General features: G+C 39.5%; 2 protein-coding genes across 12 annotated transcripts; both read right to left on the bottom strand.

Annotated features, from left to right (window-relative positions):
* Nucleotides 1–464: 464 nt before the first annotated feature.
* Nucleotides 465–13693, bottom strand: LOC133843823 (uncharacterized). Of its 3 annotated transcripts, XM_062277550.1 has the most exons (6): nucleotides 13468–13693; nucleotides 10240–10387; nucleotides 1371–1594; nucleotides 1089–1311; nucleotides 851–1015; nucleotides 465–783 (listed from the first exon to the last, which is right to left on the bottom strand). In XM_062277550.1, the coding sequence occupies exons 2-6, from the start codon at nucleotides 10344–10346 to the stop codon at nucleotides 642–644; spliced, it is 861 nt and encodes a 286-aa protein (XP_062133534.1). In that variant the 5' UTR covers nucleotides 10347–10387; nucleotides 13468–13693; the 3' UTR covers nucleotides 465–641. The 3 variants fall into 3 exon arrangements, with proteins under 3 accessions (XP_062133534.1, XP_062133536.1, XP_062133535.1); XM_062277552.1 differs by lacking the exons at nucleotides 10240–10387; nucleotides 13468–13693 and adding an exon at nucleotides 6431–6714; XM_062277551.1 differs by lacking the exons at nucleotides 10240–10387; nucleotides 13468–13693 and adding an exon at nucleotides 2091–2225.
* Nucleotides 13694–14129: 436 nt separating this feature from the next.
* Nucleotides 14130–23398, bottom strand: LOC133843808 (glutaminase kidney isoform, mitochondrial). 9 transcript variants are annotated; one of them, XM_062277516.1, is made up of 7 exons: nucleotides 22957–23398; nucleotides 19768–19874; nucleotides 17223–17252; nucleotides 16292–16531; nucleotides 15860–16233; nucleotides 14769–15799; nucleotides 14130–14695 (listed from the first exon to the last, which is right to left on the bottom strand). In XM_062277516.1, exons 1-7 carry the CDS (start codon nucleotides 23212–23214, stop codon nucleotides 14540–14542), a joined length of 2196 nt encoding a protein of 731 aa, XP_062133500.1. In that variant the 5' UTR covers nucleotides 23215–23398; the 3' UTR covers nucleotides 14130–14539. The 9 variants fall into 9 exon arrangements, with proteins under 9 accessions (XP_062133500.1, XP_062133506.1, XP_062133508.1 ...); XM_062277522.1 differs by lacking the exon at nucleotides 22957–23398 and adding an exon at nucleotides 20124–20268; XM_062277524.1 differs by lacking the exon at nucleotides 22957–23398 and adding an exon at nucleotides 19972–19992.
* Between the last annotated feature and the right edge of the window lie 172 nt (nucleotides 23399–23570).

Below are 23570 nucleotides of genomic sequence, written 5' to 3'. Positions count from 1 at the left end.
ATGCAGTTGTATAGTACGTACAATATGTAAGTCAATAGTATATATCGAATAGTAGTACATATATCAAAAATGTCTAGAAAACTACCAAAAAGTGGTGTGGCTAAGAACTCGGCTGCATATATTGTTCCTTTCTTTTGATTTTGATCATAGTTTTTTGTGTTTTGCGTGTAGTCTTCTAGTATGCTTGGTCTGATCTTGATCTGGTCGGTTATGGTCTGGTCTAGAGGCTGGGCGGTCCTATAGTTACTATTATGCAAAGTTGTCTTAATTGTTTCAAGATGAGATTCCTAATCTCTACAAATCTACTTAGCAGTTAAAGATTGGCATTTAGAAAAGAGCTAATTTTGATTTATCTACGAGTCGAGTAGCTGCTGATAAAAAGATTAGGATTTGGCATAAAGATTTATGTATTGTATGGATAGTATGTAGATAGGAGAGAGAGAGGGAAGAGAATGCAAAAAGCGTGTGTTTCATTTGTGCTAACACAACAATGATTTTATGTATCAAATTTATAATTGCACAGCTACATTTATATGCTTCGAGAAGTGGAACATATAACATAGAAGCCTTTTCTGCATAACACTGGCTGTGGTATGTGGGCGTAGTCGTCGTAGGCGTGGCATGGCATTCAATCCCAACATCTAAATGCGCTCGGTGACATAGACCTTGGCGGAGGCAGGAGCGTTGGTCCTTCGCACGGCAAAGGTGACGATGATGCCAATGACAACCAATGTGATGCCTATCGCACTCGTAATATAATGCTCAATGAGTCGGTTCTCCGCACTGGAAATGAATGAATACGGAGTGATTAAATAGTGATTCAAATGTTAATAAAACTCTCAATGTTTACCTCAAGTTAGGATCTTCGGCGGTCTCACGTTCCTTCTCAATGATACCCGTGACGGATGTGGCAATGGCCAGCCAGAAATTGGCCAAACCGAAGCTGGCATGGATGGGCACCATGGCCGAGCGACAGCTATAGGTCTTGTTCTCACAGCAGAGCATCACCAGAAAGCTAATGAAAAGATCACATTATGAATGTGTAATTAGCAATGATGTTGATGTTGATGATTATGATGGGCACCCACCTGAAGAAACCAATTACAAATTGAAGCACAAACATGCCCATTGTCACGAAACCCAGCCACGAGTGCAGACTGTAGAAATTCACCTTTTGCAATGCATTGTGCGAGTCAAAGACGGAGAGGAAGCCGAGGGCAATGCAGGGTATCGCAATGGCATGGAAGAACATGTGAATCAGCTTCACATAGATGTGCTTCATGCAACGGCACAGTCGATAAATCAAGATAGCTGCAATGGGAATATTATAGAATGGAATTGCAAAATACTTTTATCACATTGCTGCTTACAAAATCCGGAGAGCGTTACGAAGCCCGCAATCATGAGTATGGGATGCAGATTGAACTGCTGCAGCGGTTTGTCTGTCCAGGCGAAGCCATTGCGATAGAACATCACCCAGAAGAGTGTCAGGATGAGCACGCCCACCAGCAGAATGGTCGATAGTATCACGATCAGCATGTATTCACACCAGGAGCAGGCGTTCCATGCATTATCCGGATCCTCCTCATAGCGTCTGCAAAGAGAGTTGCAAGTGATTAGCTTTTGCTAATTTGGGACGTCGCAGCAGCATACGATTAAGTTTATCAATAAAATTACGATCAATACCATCCATAGTAAGTTAATTGTGTGTGTGTGTGGCCCAAACTAAATATAACTTTAAAAGATTTAAGAATTAAGAGCAATTACGAACGCAGTCTTTATTGCATAATTACAACCAACAATTTATCATAGTCAATCTCAGTCTCAGTTCAAGTCTCAGAGAGTCTGAGAGTCTTTGTATAATTAGGAAATTTTCACTTGGTCGAGTCGAGTCGCTAATTGTGAGTTGAATGCGCTGCTAATCGACTAAATTGATTTACAAAAGCAAATATCAACATTTGCAGAGTACGCGCGAGAGAGGTTAAGAAAGTTTTGCAATTATCTAATTTGCTGGGCACAATGTAATTACGCGACGAGCTCTTTGCGATAGCCACGCTTGCCACAGTCTGTTGCACATGGCAAATTCTTACTTTTTTGTTCGATCGAACAGATGCGAAATATTGTCTTTGAGTTTCTTGGCGTTTGTTTGAATATTCCCCATGCGGAGTTAGTTCGAAAGCATTACAAAAGTTGCTGTTTAAAAATGAACATGTGTGATTGACAGTAAGAACAGTAAATACACGATAAAAACAAATTTGCTCATACTTTTTTTTTATATGAAAGCTACTTACGAGTGTGCTCGACTGTGAGATACTGACTACCTATTTTAAATAAAAGCAATACAGTGCAGTATTATTCTTAAAATATACCGAATAATACAACACAAATATATACCGAAAGTCATATTTGGTATAACGATGAAGTATTATACTGGAAATATACCATAAAATACTAAACAGTAGCTAAGAACATATTCCATTTTTCCATAAAGAGTTTCCCTATATATATAAAAAAATCTGCAGCCTTTGTATTAATTTGATATTAAGTATAGTAAAGACAAGACAAATTAAATTTCTTAGTATTTGTAATGTATTCAAGGAATTTCTATAAATATTCGCAATTTTTCTGATAAGTATAGGCAATAACAATAAGTATATTGAAAACAAGACTCAAATTTCGGTGAGTTTCTTAAAGTATCTACAAAGACTTTCTATCTTAAATATGTCAATAGTTTTTGTATTCATATGATATTAAGTACAGTAAGGACAAGATTAATTAAATAATAGTATTCATAATAAATATTCACACTTTGGCTTCTTAATATAGACAATGATAGCAAGTAGAGTGAAGGTAATCTTAATTAAATTAGTTCGTATACGTAATATTTTGCTAGGAGTTTCCTTGAGGCAAATGCCTTGTAAATTATTACAAGCATAACAATAGTTTTTGCATTAATTTTAATATGATGTCAGTAAGTACAGTGAGGCTACCACAAATTGACTTTATTGACTGTTATGTGTACTATAGCGTTAGATGGCAATGTGGGTCGCTTGCTATCAAATATGCAATTCTATACTCGATTCAATTAAGTATTCGCTGTCGTTTATTGCGTGAGCTGCTGATCAAATGACAAAAAACCAACTCGTGTTTGATGTGAGGGGAGTGATGAGGGGACAAGCGATGATCTCAGTTGCCGAAACACATCCATCAACGAACTTCTGGAAGTTCTCACACTCTGCGCTGTTGCAAGCGACAGCAGATGCGACACTCGAATGCTGCCACACAATGCAAAGAGCAGCTGTCAAATGTAAACAGTCTCCAGATTATCGTGTGTGTTGGTTGGGAGGGTGGGGGGAATTGTGGCAAGTCTCTGGGGCAGTGGTAATTAGGCACATATCTGGCAGCCAACGAGGCGCTTAATCATGCCAAAGAGCTGCTTGCGGTTGCACTTGAAGTGACAGGCGAACAGACAAAATTGAAACGAAAGTAAACACACAATTATTATTTAAATTAATAGTGCGCAGAGCAAAGAAATCGGTCGGCGCAGCAGATAATGGAAAGCAAAGCGCATAGCTAAAGCAAAAATAATAAATTACATACGAGTATTTAATTAAGCACGCACTTTCTCAGCAGCAACTAAATTGATATTTGGATTGGGTGTCGTATGTATCACTTGCATCATTTTCTGATAGAGACTCGTAATAAGCTATTTAATTAACATGCGCAGTCTGTGTTTGACCGAACGACAATGCCCCACAATCGTTGCTGTTGTTGCTGATGTTGTTGCTGTTGTTCGTTGCTACGCCTGACAATTTCATTAGCCGCGAGCAGCCAGAGTCTCAGTTGCAGTTGCAGTTGCACTCTCAGTCGAGATGTCAATGAACGCCCGTTGCAACAATATGTTGTGTCTGCCTATCTGTATGTTGGTGTGTGTTTGTGTTTGTGTGTTGGTGTGGCAGCCACTTGGCGACTGTGGCTGCTGTAAGCGCAGGCATTTAGCTTTCAACACATTGCACCGCAGGCAGCAAGCAGCCGCTTCACGAGTAACACACATTTCACTTGCCGCTTGGGCCCAAGTGCAGCAGCAACAGCAACGCACAACGACCACAAATTGTTGTAAAAAAGTAAACAGCCAACAGCAGCCACAGCAGCAGCAACAGCAGCAGCAGGGGCTGCCTGCAGCTGTATCTGCATTTGTATCTGCCTGCCGCATCTGTGCATGTGCATTTGTATCTCTTTCACTTTTTAACTGGCTGCGCTATGGGAAAATTTCGCTAAAAGCTTTAGCTTTTGCTTTTGCTGCAAACTCGTTTTCAAACTGAATCTGAACCTGAACCTGCCAACCAATCTCATAGTCATAGTTGCAGTTGAAGTTGAAGTTGAAGTTGTCGCTGTGGTTATTGCCTTTGCCATATTAACGCCATTTGTTTGGCTAATGGGTCAGCCTCAGTTGGAGGCAGTTGACACTGCGCCTACAACTTTGACTCGACACACTGTCTGGAGAAACCTGTGAGGATCCTAAGCTGGCAGTTCTTTAACCCAGCGAAAGCGCGACTAGACACAACTAATTAATTAGCTAGCTGCATTTTCGGATTCATCAACATTCAGCCTAGTCTCTGAGCTGCAGCTTAAAACAAGTAAGAAAGCTACAGTCCAGTGTACTATTCATTTTTAATGTAATTAAACCAGTGCGGTATTATTCTTAAAATATACTGAAATAATATACCACGAAAATACTAAAATATACCAAAGTATATATTTGGTATATCAATGAAGTACTACATTGGAAATATACCATACAGGGCAACATACAGGTAAGCAGATTGTCAGACAAGGCAACGAAACCCCGATTGCATTCGGGGGGCGACAGTGGGCGTGGCAAAAATTTGAAACAAACTTGAACTGCATGCAAATATTATAAGTGCTGTCAAAAAAAGTTATTGCTCTATCTCTTATAGTCTCTGAGTTCTAGGCGTTAATACAGACAGACGGACAGATGGACAGACGGACATTTCTAATCTATAAAATATATACTTTATGGGGTCTTCTTCTGCCTGTTACATACTTTTCCTGCACGCAAAAAGTTATAATACCCTTCTTCCCTATGGGTAGCTGGTATTAAAAGAGAAAATTTGTAATGTCCATCAAACACAAATCTGAGTTACGATTGGGGACATGTGATGTACTGTAGATAGAAGAAGTCTGCCTTATAAAGCGGGCTAATTATGGCCACGCGCGTAAAACTGGAGCGTGGCTTGTTTAGCCAAATCAAGAAAGAGCACATCGAGCAGCGGCAAAGATACTTAGATACTTATTTACTTGAAGATGTAGGTGATTAAGTGCAGCACTGGAGAATAGGCAACTTGTTGGCAATTAAAGAAAGCGTAGGATGCCACAAATTACAGATTACATTCAAACTATATACCCTAAACATAAGTGTAGCACTTTTACAGTACACATGTCAGCTCGACATGCACAATTAAAACTTTGTGTGTAACGAAATTGAAACAACATTTCCTGGCATGCACGACTGCAAATCATAAAAACTATCTACACACTCATTGTGTGTGTGTGTGTATCCTGCGGGTTAATTATGATGAAGAGCGAATACTCTGTCTGACTCGCATTCGCTTGTTAATAATAATGGTATAAGTTTACAGTGGGCGACAATTGTTTACAGCGACAACGATAGCGACGTCTCGTGGAGTTTCAATTGTGGCTCGCTTTTGTTTCGAGCATGCCTGCATGTGTGTCTGTAATTGTATCTTGAAGATACAATCAAATTCGCAGTAATAAAACGCGAAGCGAAGCGCAATAAATGCGACACTGTGCACCAACAGTTGCCCTGCAATTTATTATTCATTGAATTATTATATTTATTTATCCATTTTCATAAACATTGCCTTATTTATTTGCCATGTTATTTTCTTTCCTTTTTTTTCACTTTATCTCGAATTGGAATTAAAAGCGAAGGCAGCTTGTTGCGGACATTTTACTTTATTTGTAGCCATAACTCATATATGTATATTTGTTATGAGTGTGTGTGCTGTGTGTTGTTCCTCCCAACTCCCTTAAACCGTAATTTATCAATTTAAATGTATTTATTTATTTCAGCCAGAGGGTAGTTTATACAGTTGTGTTGTCCAGCATCAGCATCACGCTGCGGGCGTGTCAAATAATAAAATGTTCAGCTCGCTCTCTCTTAGATCTAATCTTGAAATAAACTCAGGGTCATCTAGACGAAAATTTATCTGTATAGAACTTGTCAAAAGTGTACTAATTAGTGAAATGCCTTGAGATTTGTGATAAAAACACACACACACACACACACAGGAAGATAAGTTTTATACTAATTTGGAGTAATATCTTAAGTAAACACAGTATGTTAGATGTTATATCACTAGCAACCCTCGAGATCTGATGGACTTACGCTGTTGTCGTTCCTCCACGCGGCATTTTGCCCAAATGACGATCACGCATTTAGGCGAATTTATGTATGTAGATTGGTGGAGTGTTGTTGTTCTTGTTGTTGTAGTAGTTTTATTTCAATTTTGTCAATTCTTTTTATGCTTGGGACTGCACACGGCGTATACGCGATTTTCGAATACAATACGTCACTGGGCTATTTTTTGAATCGATCGTTTGTTTCGGTGTACGAGCGTGTAAAAGCGCTTTCGAATTTTCCCACAATTGCAATTGATTTTCTAGTAAATACTAGTGTAAAGAGGCAACGATAACATTTAATGTAAAAAATAAACACACAAAAAATAGACAAACATTTGTTGCGTGACTGCGACTGAGAATGAGATTGCTCGACTACACGAGACTGACATTTGGCTACGTAATTATTTAGTTATTTAGAATCTTCACTCTGTAGATTAACGTATATATTTCAATCAGAACTGTCGAGAGAATCGACTTGCTAATCAGTGCGTTAATTTGTAAAGAAACAAATATCAAAAAAAAAATAGAGAAGATGCCAAAAAGTTTGAGTTCAGTTTCAGTTCCCAAATCGATCACGGGTTGCAAATGTAAGATTATTATCTATTCATGAATGCCGTATAGAGTGTAGATTGGGTTCACGCTCGGACAGTATTTAATTAATGTGATTTATACGTATGCAAATGGCATTCTTCTTCAGTTTCGACGAACAATCAAAAAAGAAAAACAAACTTTCGATTTCTTAATTGAGAGACAATGGCGCGGAACATGTAACGAGCATCCATTGATATGTTCAGGTGTATCTATCTATCTGTCTATCAAAATACCGAAGCTAGTAGTAAAAGTTACGCATACACACAACACAAACATACACACACATTTAAAACCACACACAGACACAACTAAACATTGTCTAAACACTTTCTATATAATGGCGCAAGGTTGTTGTTTATATTGCTCCTTTTGTTCTTAGCAACAACACTTAATTCAACATACATTTGTTTTTTTTACACGATACGCGTTGCTCGAAAACCACCCGGAAAACCGCACAACCTACGTCTGATACCGATCAGCATCGAATGAACCGCTCGAACCAACTGAAAATGTTATGGTCGCCGCTGAATCTCCCAGAGCAGAGAGACGACACAAATGGCGGCGTTTTTAAGTACTCGTAAATAGAATTTTAAAGTGCTTTAGAAGTTGAATAGCTTGCAAAAAGTACGAAAAAATAATTAAACTATATATTTTATTAACAATTATGCATAAATAATGCAGATTATGCGCATAATTTAAATCAAATTTAACGCCAGATTTACAAACCAGCGCTGTTTATGTTAATGCTATGTTATGCTCAAAAATGCGCTGTTAAACTCAAAAGAGAACTGTTAATATAGCAAAGACACGAGAAGTCAGCTCTAGCGGAGACACAAACCAACATTGAGCTTTACGATCTGTACACATGAAAAGTGAAAAATGTAGTTGAATTTGGAGGGCTGCGATACTTTCAATTGAAAATTCTATTTTTTGTAGAATACATAAATGATGAAAACTAAATGCATAATTAAAATTTAAGCTAAACATTTACTTAAATATGATAGAAAAGAAGTTGTTAGAATTTTGCTTTCAAGATCGCTCAATTTTTGACTCATTCTGGCTAACTTTTCACTCAAACGTGATTTTTGTTCACTTGTTACCATTTCAAGTTGTGTAAGAAGTGTCATCTCATGCGATCCTAATACATAATAAGAAGTACATTCAAATGGCGCATGTGATCTTATTGTGAAATTATTTCAAGACAGCGAGCAAACACTGTAAAAGATAGCGAAACATTGTAAATTTGTTTAAACCAAAAGAAGACAGGTTAATAACATGAAATATAATTACATATAAAGTATGAAGGTAAGTTGAGGTTCACACGGGTTCAATGGATACTTCAGTGCTTCTGTATTAATAGCAGTTATGTGTTATGTCTATAAATAAATGAATACAATCAGGTAGGAAAAAAGTTCATGTGCACATGAACATCAATCAAAAGGAACTGCGACTAATCAAATACATAAATAATCAACAATGTTGGTAAATGCTAAACGCAAAAGTGGGACAAACCAGCCAACTAGAGACTATACTAGGTCGGTAATTACAGAAAGGAGACGACAAAGCGACGATGGAGCAACAACAAGCTGACAAAACACACCCTGCTAATGCGTGGTCATCATTACACATGAACGGAGGAGCAGCAGCAGGAGGACGTAGAGGAGGAGGAGGAGCACACCGGAAGGAAGGATTTTCAGGTGAGAATCACGAGACGGCAACGGCAACTCCTTTGGCTTTCAGTTGCTTTTTTTGGCTGAGCGCGCCCAGAAATTACTTGAAATCGAAATGAATGAAATGAGCAAAAGGTTCAATGTGAGGCCACAAAATATGTCGGTAATTACAAGAGTGAGAGCGAGAGCAGCAGAAAGGGGAAAACGAAGGCAGCTGTGCGCCAAAATACAACACAAAAACAGACCAAGTGAATGAAAGGACACAAGGATATGCGTCTGGCGCCAACTGTGAGTCCACACGCGATCAACTGTTGAATGTATGTGTGAGCTTGTTGTGTGTGTGTGTGATTTGCGAGCTGCTCGCATTAAAATAGAATTTACGACCTCGCTTCGGTACTGTGGGATTAGGAAATTGGCGCGTTAAAAAGCGAAAGGAGTACGACCTGGGCGTGGTTGCAAATCCGGCTGTTGTTGCTGTTGTTGTTGTTATTTGCGCCTCGGCATTAATTACGCGGCGTATACGCAACGTAACGTAACGCGGCCACATTGAAAATGTAAATGTTACACTTTAGCCATTAGCAGCGATTAATGTGCCCAGTTTTAACGACAACTCCTGCCGGACGAGGTCAAGGCACAGTTTCAACTATGCTTTGCTTCTTCCCTCCTCCCAGTTCCCCAATTGCCTAGTTCACAGTTGAATATGGATGGAATCGCTTTGGCATTCCAATTGCTGGCTAGACGCAGCCAATTGGCTTCTCTCATGTGTGTGGTTTCAAATTCTCCATGCTCGACACAATTCATTTAAATATTTTCACGCAAATGCGCTGTTGAGTTGGCGAATTGGTAAATTGTCTTCATTAAATTATTTATATCCAAATAGAAACAATAACGAAAAAGAGCAAGCACAGCTTGTGCCTTCTTAAATCATCTGCTTCAGATGTATGAGTGCCTGACAAATGTGCAGAGAGAAGGAAATGAACACATGCGTGGGCCGCATAATTATCATATTGACGACACACTGTGTCTTGAAAGATCTATTTTGTTTATTTAAAGAGGTTTAAGCTGCTGGCAATGCTTAACAATTTACGCATTAAGGAGTAATAAAATATTTATTAATATTTGTATTCGTTAAATTAGTTAATTATAGTAACATTGTAATGCTCTGCTTTGGCTAAGAAGTGTATGACGCACTCTGCGTATACTTGATTTGGTTGACGACATAAATAGACGTAGTAATCTGCCTGCCTGTACGTTTTGTTTCTAGGTCAACTAATCTCATCTTTTGATTGTAAAGATATCTCAAAATTGCAAGCATATGATATAAGATTTTTGGTAATATTCCACCTACAAATTTTAATAAAGATTTCTTAAACTTAAACTGTATTCGAAAACTAAAACTCTTAAAAAAATAATATTATCTTTTAGAAGTATCTTCGTTAATATTCCAGATAATTAGTCTTTAAAGCTTCTATTTGTCATTTAAATAATTGTGTTCTTGAATAGCTTTATTTTCAATTGAAAGTTGCAAACTTACTTCTCATCCGGCGGTGGCGGCATATCGCCATTGGGCGTTCCGGGGGGCGTTTTCTCACTTTCCATCACGGCCATGGGAGGCAGGGGACTCACCGAATTGCTATCCATGTGAAAGCAATCAATTTTGATAGTTGTGCTTGTGGTGTAGCCTGCCAAAAAGGATTCAACGTTAGTCAGTGTTTCATTCTGTGTGTTGCCTATCAAAATCCGAGTGCAACAACAATAACAAGAGCAACGATGACAAGCGCAAACAGAGGAACAAGCCGCATTATAAATGCAGCATTCACATTTGTAAAGTTGCTGGCTGCTGTTACTTCGATGCCATTTCCACATCCATTTCCATGAGCAGCATTTCCCCGCCCGCGCTCTTTTTCATTTGTAGCCTCATAAAAATGTTTTCCATAATATTTGAGTAGCAGGAGGAGCAGCTACGGAAGCGGCGAACTGTTGCTGACAGACGCGGATGTGGCAGAGATTGCAAAGGCAGAGGAGGAGGAGAAGGAGTTGGAGGAGGCGTAAGTGGAGGTGGAGGTGGAGGCAGTGGTATTCCCATCTGGAGTTGGGCGTAAAACCTCAGCCTCCGACTGTGCAGCTCTGATCTGTCCGGTGATGAATAGCGGCGCCGTTAAATGCCACTTTTCATTACGTGGCTACCATCTACATAAATAAGTACGACATGTACACATGTACATACATACATACATACATTGATACATATTTACATACATCAAAATGTGGTGTCTGTCTGCCACATTGTTATGAGCAGTGAGCAGCGCAGATTTCTGATCCAATTCATGCTCTTTTATTTTCGGGCAAGCACAACAATATTTGTTTTTATGCTTAAAATGGAAATTGAGTTTTATTTTCGGAAATTGTGGGGCGACATACGTATGTACATATGTATGTATGAGCGAGTGAGCGAACACTCGCAGTCGTAATATCTGAAAAGCTGAAGGTAGAAATGCAGCATCAACACTTTTGCCAGGGTGCATTGCACTTGAGCCGCGTTCGCTGTGGCCAAAACAAAGGGTATGACAACTATTTAAGAGATTTTGTAACACACTAACAAGCCAGCAACATTTCAGTGGGTTGACTATAAAATACTCTTTAAATATTAAAGGAGTATCTACAGAGAATAAAGTACCTGAAAAAATCAAGATTTTAGCTTGATTTAATTCCAGATTTTTAAGAGTTCATTTGAGATGAAATTTTTAACTTAATATAATTTAAGTATTTAAGTGTCAAAATAAGCTTAAACTACTAAATTTTAAGCATTTAGGTATTAAAAACGTGAAGTATTTTCCTATAAAAATATTGACAGCGCTTCGAGTTCAACTTTGCGTATTTATCCCGGATTTTGTTTCTGTTTACTGAGTGCATGAAGCTGTCGTTGACTTGCAAAGCTTGTTTACAAAATTATATTTCTGATGAAATTTAATAAAAGTAAACTTATAATTGAGTACTCAGCTAAGCCTTTGATGTTATTTAATGAATTTAATGAAATACTTTCAATTCAATTATTAATTTGCAATTATGTTATCGACGAATTTAGTGAGAGGCTGGGCCATGAATAACTTTTAAGTTAAAAGTAAACTGCGTAGATTACATAAGAGTAATTTAATGTCTATCTCTCTCTATCTCTGTCTATCTTTATCTCTCTCTCTCTCTATTTCAATCACTGCGAGGAAAAGTTTCTAAGTTATGATTGGACAGACAGACATAAAATATGATGATCCTAAAGGATAAACTTTTCTGCCTTTGACTCATTTTTTTGTAACTCCTCTTTTGTTTACTACGAAAGAGTATACACACGTCTTTGCAGTGGACACTTTGTTTTTTGTGCCTTTGTTTGTTATTGTGGCCAGTGCCAAGCGGTCGACGTGTAAAATTGACTATCATACGTCCGAGTGCGTTCTGCAGAATCAAAGAGAGCGCCAATTTCCGACATCGATGTCGTTTTGTGCTATAGATTGAATGAATGACTCCGCCTCTGTCTCCATCCCCCTCCATCCGCTGCTCGCCCCCACAATTGCACACACACACAAGTGGGGAAAACCAATAATTATATGTACTCGAGTATGTTCTATTTATTGGCAGTTCATTGGCCTCAGCTAGGCGACATTTGATGGACACTTCAATGCATAGCAAAATGTCTGAGGGACTGATATCGAAGCCAACTTCCTTTTCCTTTTCGTTTTCGATTTTCCCTTTACGTTTGCATAACCGACATGTGGACACTTCTCACGCTTGACTTGGCCAATTGGCCATAGACAACTCTAGTCATAACTATAGTTGGACACTCGGATTGAGTTTGTTTACTTGTGTACTTTCCTAACGAATTAATTGTTGGCCAATCAAATTGTCTCTTGTGTATTATTAGACTCCATTTTGCTGTCTGCTAATTACAGGGTATACAAAAATTAGTAAACCCATTTGCACTCGACAAAGATCGAGAGATATTTAGCGGCTAATATTTCTAAATGTCAGTCAATTGATAAAGTGCGTGAGAGAATGTGGATCTATTGTTTCGTTGTGTTGCTTTTATTATTATTAAGTATTATTATTAGGTGTTATCAGAGCAGACCCAATTTATGAAAGTATGTGGAGGAAACTGCACATTATGCAACGCGGCGTCGCATCGTAACGCTGTTTCCGCATCCGTATCTGGAATACAATGGATGAACATGCAACCGAAAATTTATTTCGAAATTAGGCAGCCGCATTTTGTTGTTTTGTTGTTGTTTGCCGGATACGCACTTAAAGCGAGTCTCTACGTTTTGCTTTACATTTTTCAGTTGCACTTCATTTAATTATGTTGCATATTAAAAATATATGAAAAGTTTATAAGTCGGCACTTTGCAACAGCCTGAGGTTTTCTGTAGTCTCTTTATTGTACATATATTGAAGTATATTCTGATTGCAGACAAAAGTTCATAAGCCGATTTACGGTTGTTGTAGCTGGGTTCTGGGCTCTGGACTTAAACCTCAACACTCCGGGTACTTTGGCACAGCTTTTGAAGTTTAAAACACACACACACACACACATACACAGGTAAAAACACACACACAGCGACAATGGGTGTTAGCCGGAAACGTATAAAGGTCCAGGCAATTGCAGTCCTTGATGCTGCAGTTCCTGATGCTGCTCGCGTTGTTGTTGCTGTTGCTGTTGCTGTTGTCACTCTCCTGCCAAACAATACAAATAAGCATTCGCAGAACTATAACCTACCCCAAGATTTTACACAATGCGCAATGCAAACTTTGCCAATTTACTGGGATAACTTATGCCAAAAGGGATTCAAGCTAATTAATTCATTAAATGCCCACAAAATTGTCTGCTGTTTTCAGTGCGATTAACTCTGCGAGTTATTATTTAATTTATCATTTAATTCTTAAGCAGCTTTCGCACGATGCCACGGGCAACAAATCAAAGAGAATCACAGCTCCAACCGTTCCGCTCGTCACGAATGCTGCGAACGAACTGATTTTGCTGCCGGACCGGCAAACGAACGACACGAGCTGCGAACCGGGAATAAGCATTCGGCTATCGTTCGTCGTGCTTCGGGAATCGGGAACAAATGCGCTTCGTGTGCTGCTGCAGCGTCGCTTCGGCACGACGTCGCGATGGTTTTACAGTGGAGTAAGAGGTTCAAATATCTCATTAAAGCATAAAGTATAAAACAAAATCAAATAATTTGCTGTTGCCTTTTAAATTTGCAATAAAGTGTATTTGCATTTATTCATAAATATATATTGTACGTCAAATATGGTATATAGTACACAAAGAAATTGACAATTCTGTAATACATGTAAGTAAATTCACAAGTCACAAATATAAACAGTAATATGTATACTAAAACCCTGCGCACCCATTTAACAATGGGCATAACATTCATATTTTTAAATACATTTTTATTGTCATTGCTCTCGATAACTCTGCACCATAAAAGTGGGTATCTATCTAAGCCCTACACATACGAATTGTAGTAGTACAAATGCCGCTATTCAGCTTGATCGGAGAAGCGTAAATAATAAATATGTACACATCAACTAATTTTCTTATGTACGTGTATAATAGTATATATGATATAGTGGTATGGTATGTTGGGCTTACAATGAATAGAATTACAAGTTCCACAACTTGATAGCTAACTAAAAATCATGTATTAACTAGATTATAAAGCAATAATTTAGTCGAGATTCTACAGGTATGTATGTATATCTTCTGTCAATACAGCTCTATGTCTCGTATCTTTCAATCTCTCTCGCGCTCTCTCTTCTTTCACTTGCTTGCTATCTGCTTAGAGACCTGGCTTGGTTTTGTCCACGCTGGCAACACTCGCCGTGCTGTCCGACTCCGAGGACACTGGACTGGGGCTCCTGAAGCCAGCCTCTGAAGGTACGGGACTGGTGTTGCCACTGCGATCTGGACTGGTTACAGTGTCGGTTGAAATCTCCTGGAATAGACATAGATGAAAAATACTTGATTTAGTCGAATGCACTTCTGGGATTTTGCTTTGTTGAACTGACCTCATCGGCTGCTGTTTTGGTGGTCACAGCTTCGGGGAAACATTCCTCGGGTGCATCCTTCACCTTCTCAGCCCAGCTCTTAAGGTACTCAACAACATCCGAGTGATTAAAGTTCTCGGCCTCGTCGACGGGCAGATTACCCCAACGATCCTTGGGATTGTGTGGAACATGACACTGCTCCAACAGGAACTTCACACACTCCAAGTGACCCTCGGAGGCAGCCAAGTGCAGAGCAGTGCGTCCATCATAGTCGGCCAGTGTGATGTCCATGCCCGAGAGGCGATGACGACGCAATGCGGTGACATCACCACTCGCTGCCGAGAAGAGCAGATTGACAATGGAGAGACCTTTGGTCTCGTAGCGATGCTTGCGCGGATCCTTCTTGTTGGAAAGATGTTTCAGGTTATCGTAGCGATGGAAATTGAACATGTTGACCAGCTCCTCGCAGAATTGTAGACCGCGCACAGTGTTGCCCAGATCATCAAGAGGCGGCGACCAGGCAAAGATGCCCATCACATTGGGAATGACCAGCATCATGCCACCGCTCACACCAGACTTGGCTGGCAAGCCCACCTTGAAGGCAAACTGACCCGAGTAGTCGTAAGTGCCGCAAGAGTGCATAATCGAGAGCACATCCCGGATGACTTCAGGCCGAAAGACCTTCTCCTCAGTGGTGGGACAAATGCCACCATTGGCCAGACTGGCAGCTATCACAGACATGGCTTCGCAATTGGTTTCCATGGAGCAGCACTGGAAATAGTAGTCCATCACTTCCTTCAAGTTAGTGCGCTTCGGGAAGCACTTGTTCTCGCGCATATAGAAGCCCAAGGCATAGTTGCGATCTGCAGCCTCACGTTCCGAGAGGAACACAGCATTGTTGAAGCCAATGTATTCGCCACCAGACAAGCGCTTGAACCATGACATGGTATAATCAAAGATCTCAGCAGAGGTCATGTCCGGCTTGACCAGTGCGTTCATCAAAGAGCAAGTAAGTATGGCACCCGCATTGATCATGGGATTATGAGGTTTCTCTGTAAAAAGAAAAGAGGAGTTAGGAACAGATCAAAAGGTACCATGGGTGGTATACTCACTATTCTGATCGAGAACCAGCTCGTTGAAGTTGCGACCACTCGGTTCCTGGCCGACAAAGGAATGCACCACCTTGGGCCCGAGCTTCTCCAGGGCAATGGCATAGGTCAGGGGCTTGCTGCAACTCTGAAGTGTGAAGGGCTCGTCGACATCGCCAATGGAGAAGCGTTGCCCATCCACAGTGCAGATGCTGACGCCCCAAAAGTTGGGACTGTAGCGTGCCAGCTGGGGAATGTAATCGGCCAATTTGCCGAGCGTATTAGACTTGCAGTTGCAATAGATCTCCTCAATGTCCTTGGTGAAACTAGAGAAATCGGGGATCACAAACTGCTGACGGAATGCTTTGGCAATGAGCACAATATTTGGCGAAACGACACTAAAGATGAAGAATAGAAATTAGAAACAAGTTGAAAGAAAATTCCATTTGGACTTACGCTTTGAAGGTCTCGCGATTTAGATGCTGAGTCTCTGCCGAGGATCCTGTCTCGTAGTTGTTCAGCTTGTGCACCTTCTTGAGGTTGTCCATTAACTCGCGCACACGAGGATCGGTGCGTCGAATTCCTGTGGTCTTTAGTCCGGCCAGAAATTTGCCCATCGATATGAGTCCAGTCTCCTCGCTGGCGAACATATCGAACAACACATCCTCGGCATTGCGTTGCTCCTGCTCGCGATGACTGCAAGAAACAACGCCCAGAATATTAACAAAAATATTTGGCACATATTCAACCGCTAATTGACTACAAGAGGGGGGATTTTTTTGCGGTTAAAAAGCGATTTTTTTAGCATGCGTATGTCGATTAAAAAAAGCAATTCAAAATACCGAAAAAAAAATTGAACTTCACAAAAAAAAGTAATAATATTCCAAACACTACACAGAGTACAAGAGACTACGTGCTCAACTGGTGAATTGCGATGTAAACGAGTTAGATGGAGGTGGTAATTGGAGATCAGACGTCTAGTCGTATAATCTACTCGCTTTACGATGCACAAGGTCTGTTGCATGAAATATATTTCAGATGTCGGGATGCGAATTCGAGACTAAATATAGACAGACACGTTTTTCTAGACTTGAGTTTTATGAGTGGAATCTGTTGCTGTGGAGGGTGACTGTGTGTCAAATTGATCAAATCTCAGAGCGTCTTTCACATTCATTAACCATTCAATTAAAAAGTATTTTTTTTTTGCCACATTTCAATTCATTTCAATTGGTGAGGGAGGAGTTTAACGAGTGTTTTTCTGCTGAATGTTGTATTTAAGCAGGGTACAATGGGTACAATGTACAGTTGCTAGGCTCTACATTTGATATCAATAATAAATTAGAATCAGAATAAAGCATAAAACACCGTAACAAATCAATTTACTCACGGCCTCATCGAATAGTTGCGTCGCTGTTCCCTAAGGGAATAAAATATTATAGATATTTATGTATAGATAATTGTTGATTAAACGACAAATTACGCATTTCCATTTCCATATGTCGTGTGTAATAAACATAAAATTGGAAAACAAAATTCAACGCAATTTCAGTATCATAATAATCTGTGTGTGTGTGTGTGTTTGGGAAGGAGGTGTGTCTAACTGTCTGTCTGACCGAGTGCTATTTATAGAATGCCAACATCATGAATATATTAATGACTTAGATCAGTACCTGATAATTGCGGAAATAGTGCGAACGATTGTGCCACGACGATTTTGCAGGGAGATACCCTCAATGATCTCCTCGATCATGGCAGCTGTCTCTGTTGTCTCTTGCTCTTTGTCTCGCCTATAGGTCTCCTCACGCTGCTTGGCCTCCTCATCTTCGCTCTGGCGTTTCAATGCATCGATTTCTTCGGATAACACCATGGCGTATGCGTAATATTCTAACTTGACTGATTGATCGATGTTTTCAAGGGTCTGAACTCTATTGCTCAACTGTTGCAAGCTTAATGAAACACAACGCTCAACCGACCGGCATTTTATACATTATCCAAATGTGTGATATTTTATGGTTGTTGTTATTGCCAGACACAGCCAGATTGAGAGAGAGAAAGAGAGAGCGAGGAGGAGGAAGAGAGGGAGTCGCTTCGCGTCTATAGACAGAATGGGGACTGGGATTGGCAGGCAGTGCGAAAAGGCGCTAATTTCTAAATCATGTTATTGCCAATAAAATAAATTAATTAACTCCCCTTTCGAGCGTGCAAACAACTCGGAGAAGAGCGCATTTGTATTTGCCAGTATTATAATGTGGATCAAACATGTTCCATTATAATATGATGGCATCTAGTATCACCATTGTCTGCCTTGGTCATAGGTGCGAATTTATAGGTCGACTAATAGCTCTGCTGACTGAGACTGAGGCTGAGGCTCTGAGGCACTTTTATTGCTCGTAATGCTCGCTCGCACTTTGTTTTCCCCATCTTAGCGATAAGAGTTCACGTCACGCGGCCCAGCCTAAGAAGCTTCACAGACAATGACAATGTAGTATGGGGTATATTGTACTATGCACTGCCTGTGCTATCAGCTTGTGGGCTCGTCTAATGAGTCACTTAAAGTTTTCCTTTCGCATTACCTGATATACTTGGTTATCACTTTGATGAACGTCGCCTTTTGGCTCTTTGTGCATATGCCCGCCACCATTTCGGCAATGATGCCCGCATCAATCAGATCGCAATCATCCTGCACTCGATCGGATTTGTTACCAGCAGCCACAGGTTGTTGTTGACGCTCCTCTGCTTCCTCCTCCTCGACTTTGGCTGCATTCTGTTTGACCAGCTCGATTAATTCCTCGCCCGTCATCGATTTCAGATCGTCGAGTATCTTTTGTCGTATGCTATCCTTGAACTCGGCAGCTTCCTCTGGAGTGTAACCATCGAGAGGCAGTGGCGCCTTCTCCGTGGCATATTGCAACAATCTTAGGCTGCGTTCAGTCATCGCACTTTTATTTTAGTCCAACACTTTGTTAAATTTTCGCACACACACTGGGTTTTGGTGCCTTGGGTCCGTCGTTGTCGATGCCGATGCCGAAATGAGCGTCACATCGATGGGGCAACAGTTTTATAGTTGGCAGAGCATGTTCATACTACAGTACCATGAGCATTTGTGCCAAACGCACAAAACGAATCGAATCGAGTCGAGTTTCGATTTTTATCTTCATTTAATAAACGTATGTTAATTTATTTTTTTATGCGATTGCCGCGATTGCCTTCAATTAGCGCGTATTCGCATGTCGACGATCCCCACATAAAGAATATTTGAGTAGGAATCCGACTAGTCTAACAACCCCAAAAAAGCACAGGGTATCTACTCAAGTCTAACGTCCTTGCTTAGGACAGACAAGCGACAAATCAAGAAAACAAAAACATATTCAATGTTTTTCTGACTTTTCTGGCAGGCATCCCAAAAAAAAAAAAAACATATTGCAAATATGCAAGGTAAATATTTTTGAATCTGAATATGAATTTTGAATAACAACAAGAGCAGTGCACTTTTTTCTTTCTTTGTTAATTCGCTAATTGCGCGAGTCAACTTGAGGTTTTAGAGTACATCATAACAGATCGGTTGTTAGGTTTGCGGCATTCTATAAATAGCATTGTCAACTTGCACAAGATCTATAAATGGATCAATTTGTTTGAGTTACAGTTGGTGACCAGCACCACTCGATCTATTAATGATCTGTTATCCCGTAATTATTGATACTATTCATTTGAGCCACGTGGCATTCGTGTCGCGTGTGTTGTCAAGTGGAGGATAGAGTTAAAAGCCTTGGAAGAGTTGCAAGAGGAGCAAGAGGTGCCAAATGGCAACTCAAATATTTTGCAAAGTATTTGATTTGAATCAGAGTGCGCTGGCTGCATTCGTGTTAGTGTGCAAATGTTGTTCAATTGTGCAATTTGTAGTTATAAGATACTTTTGCGTAAAAGTTACTTACAGTTTGGCATGTTCCTCGCGTTGCTTCGGTCCAGAGCTGGGATCATAAAAGGATAATTTCCGATTGGCAAACACCAAGTCCAATAGTGGTGGAGTTCGCAATTTCTTCTGGAATGTGAAATGATAAAAAGTGTGAGAATTTTGAAATAGTTTTAAAAGCACGTTTCGATAATAAATGAGTAATTAATTGCGCTGCACCACGTACTATCATTTTGAAACGTACTGCGCTTCGATGTGGCCACTGACAGCATTGAATCAAAAGTGAACTATGGCTATGTCAATAGTTACCAATTTATATAGCTTTAATTCGCATAATGTTTAATGGAAACGCCTAAAATGCTGCAGCGATAACTTTACCTTGAAAAGATTAAACACAAAGACTCCTATGCATTTTTTACTCATAACTAATGCCGAGGATAATCCCAAAGCAAAAAATTTAAAAAACAAAAAATGTTTACTTAAATAAAAAGCTTTGAAAATGAACTCCTCGCTTGCTAGATGTTGTCAGTTAAAACTGGATAAATAATATCGATTGCAGTTAATAGAAATTTCTTATCTCTTAACCAAATGAAAATGATTACTTCAGAGACAATGGAGTCAATCTCGTGACCATATCGAATTACTTATTAATCTAATTTAGTTCATGAACCAATCATTGGGTTAAATAGATTGCGAAGGGGTAATTGAACACCTGGGTATTGGATTACCAGCAAGTGCCGCATGACATCAGCCATGGGACGCGGCCAGATGCTCCTCCCCTCAGATGGGGGCTGCATGGAGACAACGGGTGGGGAGTTTGCTAATTGATTGGCTCAACAATTTGCCGCAGAGATTGCGAATCAAACGGAAATCGGAATGCTTAGACGGTTAGTCTAAAGTACCCAACACGTGTTATTTGCATTCGAAATCCAGACGGAGACTCTCTTCGGTAAACAGAGTCATGTGAATGCGAATGCGAGAGATAACAACTGATCGATGTAGTCGTTAAAGAAAACAACCCAACTACACTTGAAAAATAAAAGAAAAAAACATTCAATTATTATTGTATTTTCTTCTTTTTGTTGCTCAAGATGTCGCGGATTGACAGCTTTCACAAATTAAGCGAAATGAAAAGAAAAAGTATTTGCAAGATTTGACGCACGAAATGCAAATACACAATTGATTTTTAAATATAACCGAAAATAACAAATAATCCCACACATTTACATTTTTTTTTTAAGATTTTGTTTTGCTCATAAGTTGCATCTGTTTATTTCTTGCTTGGCGCGCTCTCAACAATTCAACAACAACTCAACAACGGCGCCCATGTGATCTTCATCTCTCTCATGTGTGTATGTGGTGTTTGGGTTTGTATGTGTGAGGGGCTTGTTTTGGCACCCGAAATATTCAACACACATCACATAGATACTCGAACTCTCGTATCTGTCTAGCGTGTGTACGTTTGTGCGTACCTAAGAATATTATTTTCTTCCATAGCAACGAAACGGAACGTTGCCAAAACGTTTTAACACCAGGTGCTAAAGCTAGCGATGGAACACGATATTGGGGGATTATTAAGCAATTTGTTAAAGACATTTCAACTGGAAAAAACTTGTTATGAAATTTTAATTAAAATAAAGATTATTTAAACGTTTACAATTTAAGTAAAACGATAAAAGTTAAGCTGAAATATAGTATATAACTTTAAAGTATGTTGAAAGTATATATTTTTATATTTTCAACTATATAGCAGATTTTATTTATCATAATAAATTAAACTAAAAAGTACTTTATATTTCACAATGTCATAAACAATTGCACAGGTGCACTGATAAATAAATTGATTGCAAAATATATTAGAGCTAATAAAGTCTATTAATAAGTAGTATAGCAAATCAATCTTATGTTTGTGTTATTGCCTCACTATGCCAACAAAATAAACGCACGTTCTTTTTTAAATTTTACAACTTATTTTTCCGACTTCATTCTATATTTTTGAATATATATGGAATCTATATCATCTTCTTTCGATAGTGCCATCACTATTAATAATTCGCTAATTTATTTAAGCGAGAGCAACGCCAAATCGTCTGTATGTCAGTGCCATTTGAATGTACTTAACATATGAATGTATTCATTTCGGCTGCCTACATTCACGTTCGCTCGGATTTCTTTTTTGTGACATTATTCCCGTGACTTTGGCATGTTTAGAACCAATGTGTTAATATATGTATGATTCAGCGATATGTACTCGCGTATTCGCATTCGTATTCGTTTTAGGGGCAGGCGAGCAACGAACAAATAGCTCGCTATTCAATTCCATTCACAAATCAATTTCAATGTCTCGGTCAATATTCTTATCTATCAGAAATCTAGCCGTTATTTATGGAGGATATGTAATTGGTGCCGTAGACATAAACACATAAAGGAAATGATTTTGTTTATGCGGATTAATGGAATCGTACGACTATATTAGTACTTTAGTACCTTTGGTCTAGACTACTAATTCATAAAATTAATTAGACGTCATGATTTATATTTGCCAATCCAATTTCCAGTAGTCACACTTTGACTAAACAGATGCCCAGCCAGATAAGATAACGAAGCGGTTAACGTATGATATAAATTTATTTTTGGGCACGTAACTTTTTTGGTGGATTTAATTACACAGTTATCTAATGAAGCGAAAAACCACAAGCTAACTGTCACGCTGCAGAATAAGTATCTTCATCAGATAAGGAATCCCAGTATAATATTTGCGTGTCTGGCGAAATACATACATTTGAAAAGATACTTTTCTAATGTAAACTGTTCTAGACATTTACACTGGTCTGGAAGCAAGTAAACAAAAACATCCATATCTCTTTAACTGTTGAAATACTTTGGTTTCGCATTAAATCGCAAAACTACGAATTGTGAGCTATATTTAGAAATCTAGGAATTGTTGGTGTGAAGCGATATGCATGCGTTTGAACCGAAAACACATGTGGAAATGGGAACACAAATAGGGAAGTGTTTGCGAATTATACCAAAAATGTGTGGCGCAAGCTAAATTCTCATGTAAAAATCGATAATAATATGATGCGAAATTTTCGGTGTGTGGCCAAACAAATCACAAAGGAACCGCCTGGTTTGTTTCTACTCCGCACAACCCCCGAAAATGAAGTCAGCTGTGCTTGACTAGGGTTGTTAGGGAAGTTTATCAACTCACCTCAGATGCGATTTTCTTTTGAACCTGTTTGCCCGTATGCCCAAATCTGGCGCGTTTCAAGAGGTCCTCCTGACTATAGACATCGAGATTAATCTGATCGGTCTTGGGATCCGCGTCGGCGATGTCCAGAGAGGTAGCCGTTGCCTTGTTGCGTCGCACCAGCACTAGGCCATTGACCAGCGTGAGGCGTGGAGTTTTGACCTGACTCTTCAGCAATCGCAGATTAAGATTCGCAAGCGTTGGAACACCTTTAAACATTATCACAGACACTCTTCACTAATGACTTTTGGGGCCCGATGATGTTGTGTATTTAACTCAACTCTGCTTTCTTCTCTACTTCAAACTGTTAACCTTTCGTGTAGCTCGTTATGTTATTTTTTTCTTTATATTTATTTTATTTGTGCGTGGTCGCTTTTCTGCACATGCGTTCTCTTTGACTACTCACAAGGTACTGACCGACCGACCGACTGTTTGTGCTAAAGTCACAATCAGCTCAGCACGCCGGTTGCGGCAACGACGACGACGTCAACGCTGACGACAACATTGCCATTGCCAACAGCAACAGCAACAACAACAGTTTGAGACTTCTTTCAATTTTGCGTGGCAATGTTTAA

The sequence above is a fragment of the Drosophila sulfurigaster genome, chromosome 3 (genome assembly GCF_023558435.1).
Source record: "Drosophila sulfurigaster albostrigata strain 15112-1811.04 chromosome 3, ASM2355843v2, whole genome shotgun sequence".
NCBI lineage: Eukaryota > Metazoa > Arthropoda > Insecta > Diptera > Drosophilidae > Drosophila > Drosophila sulfurigaster.
Note: the sequence above shows the minus strand (reverse complement) of the source record. Positions and strands in the feature narration are given on the sequence as shown.

What these genes read in the sequence shown, in the direction of transcription:
- LOC133843808 (XM_062277516.1), bottom strand. Translation starts at nt 23,214, where the DNA reads ATGTTTAAAGGTGTTCCAACGCTTGCGAATCTTAATCTGCGATTGCTG. An exon ending in AAAAGAAAATCGCATCTGAG is followed by an intron (nt 19,875 to 22,956) that starts GTGAGTTGATAA and finishes TTCACATTCCAG; the next exon opens with AAGAAATTGCGAACTCCACC. An exon ending in CGCAACTATTCGATGAGGCC is followed by an intron (nt 16,532 to 17,222) that starts GTGAGTAAATTG and finishes TGTTTCTTGCAG; the next exon opens with TCATCGCGAGCAGGAGCAAC.
- LOC133843823 (XM_062277550.1), bottom strand. Translation starts at nt 10,346, where the DNA reads ATGGATAGCAATTCGGTGAGTCCCCTGCCTCCCATGGCCGTGATGGAA. An exon ending in CGTAACGCTCTCCGGATTTT is followed by an intron (nt 1,312 to 1,370) that starts GTAAGCAGCAAT and finishes TTCCCATTGCAG; the next exon opens with CTATCTTGATTTATCGACTG. An exon ending in TTTGTAATTGGTTTCTTCAG is followed by an intron (nt 1,016 to 1,088) that starts GTGGGTGCCCAT and finishes TCTTTTCATTAG; the next exon opens with CTTTCTGGTGATGCTCTGCT.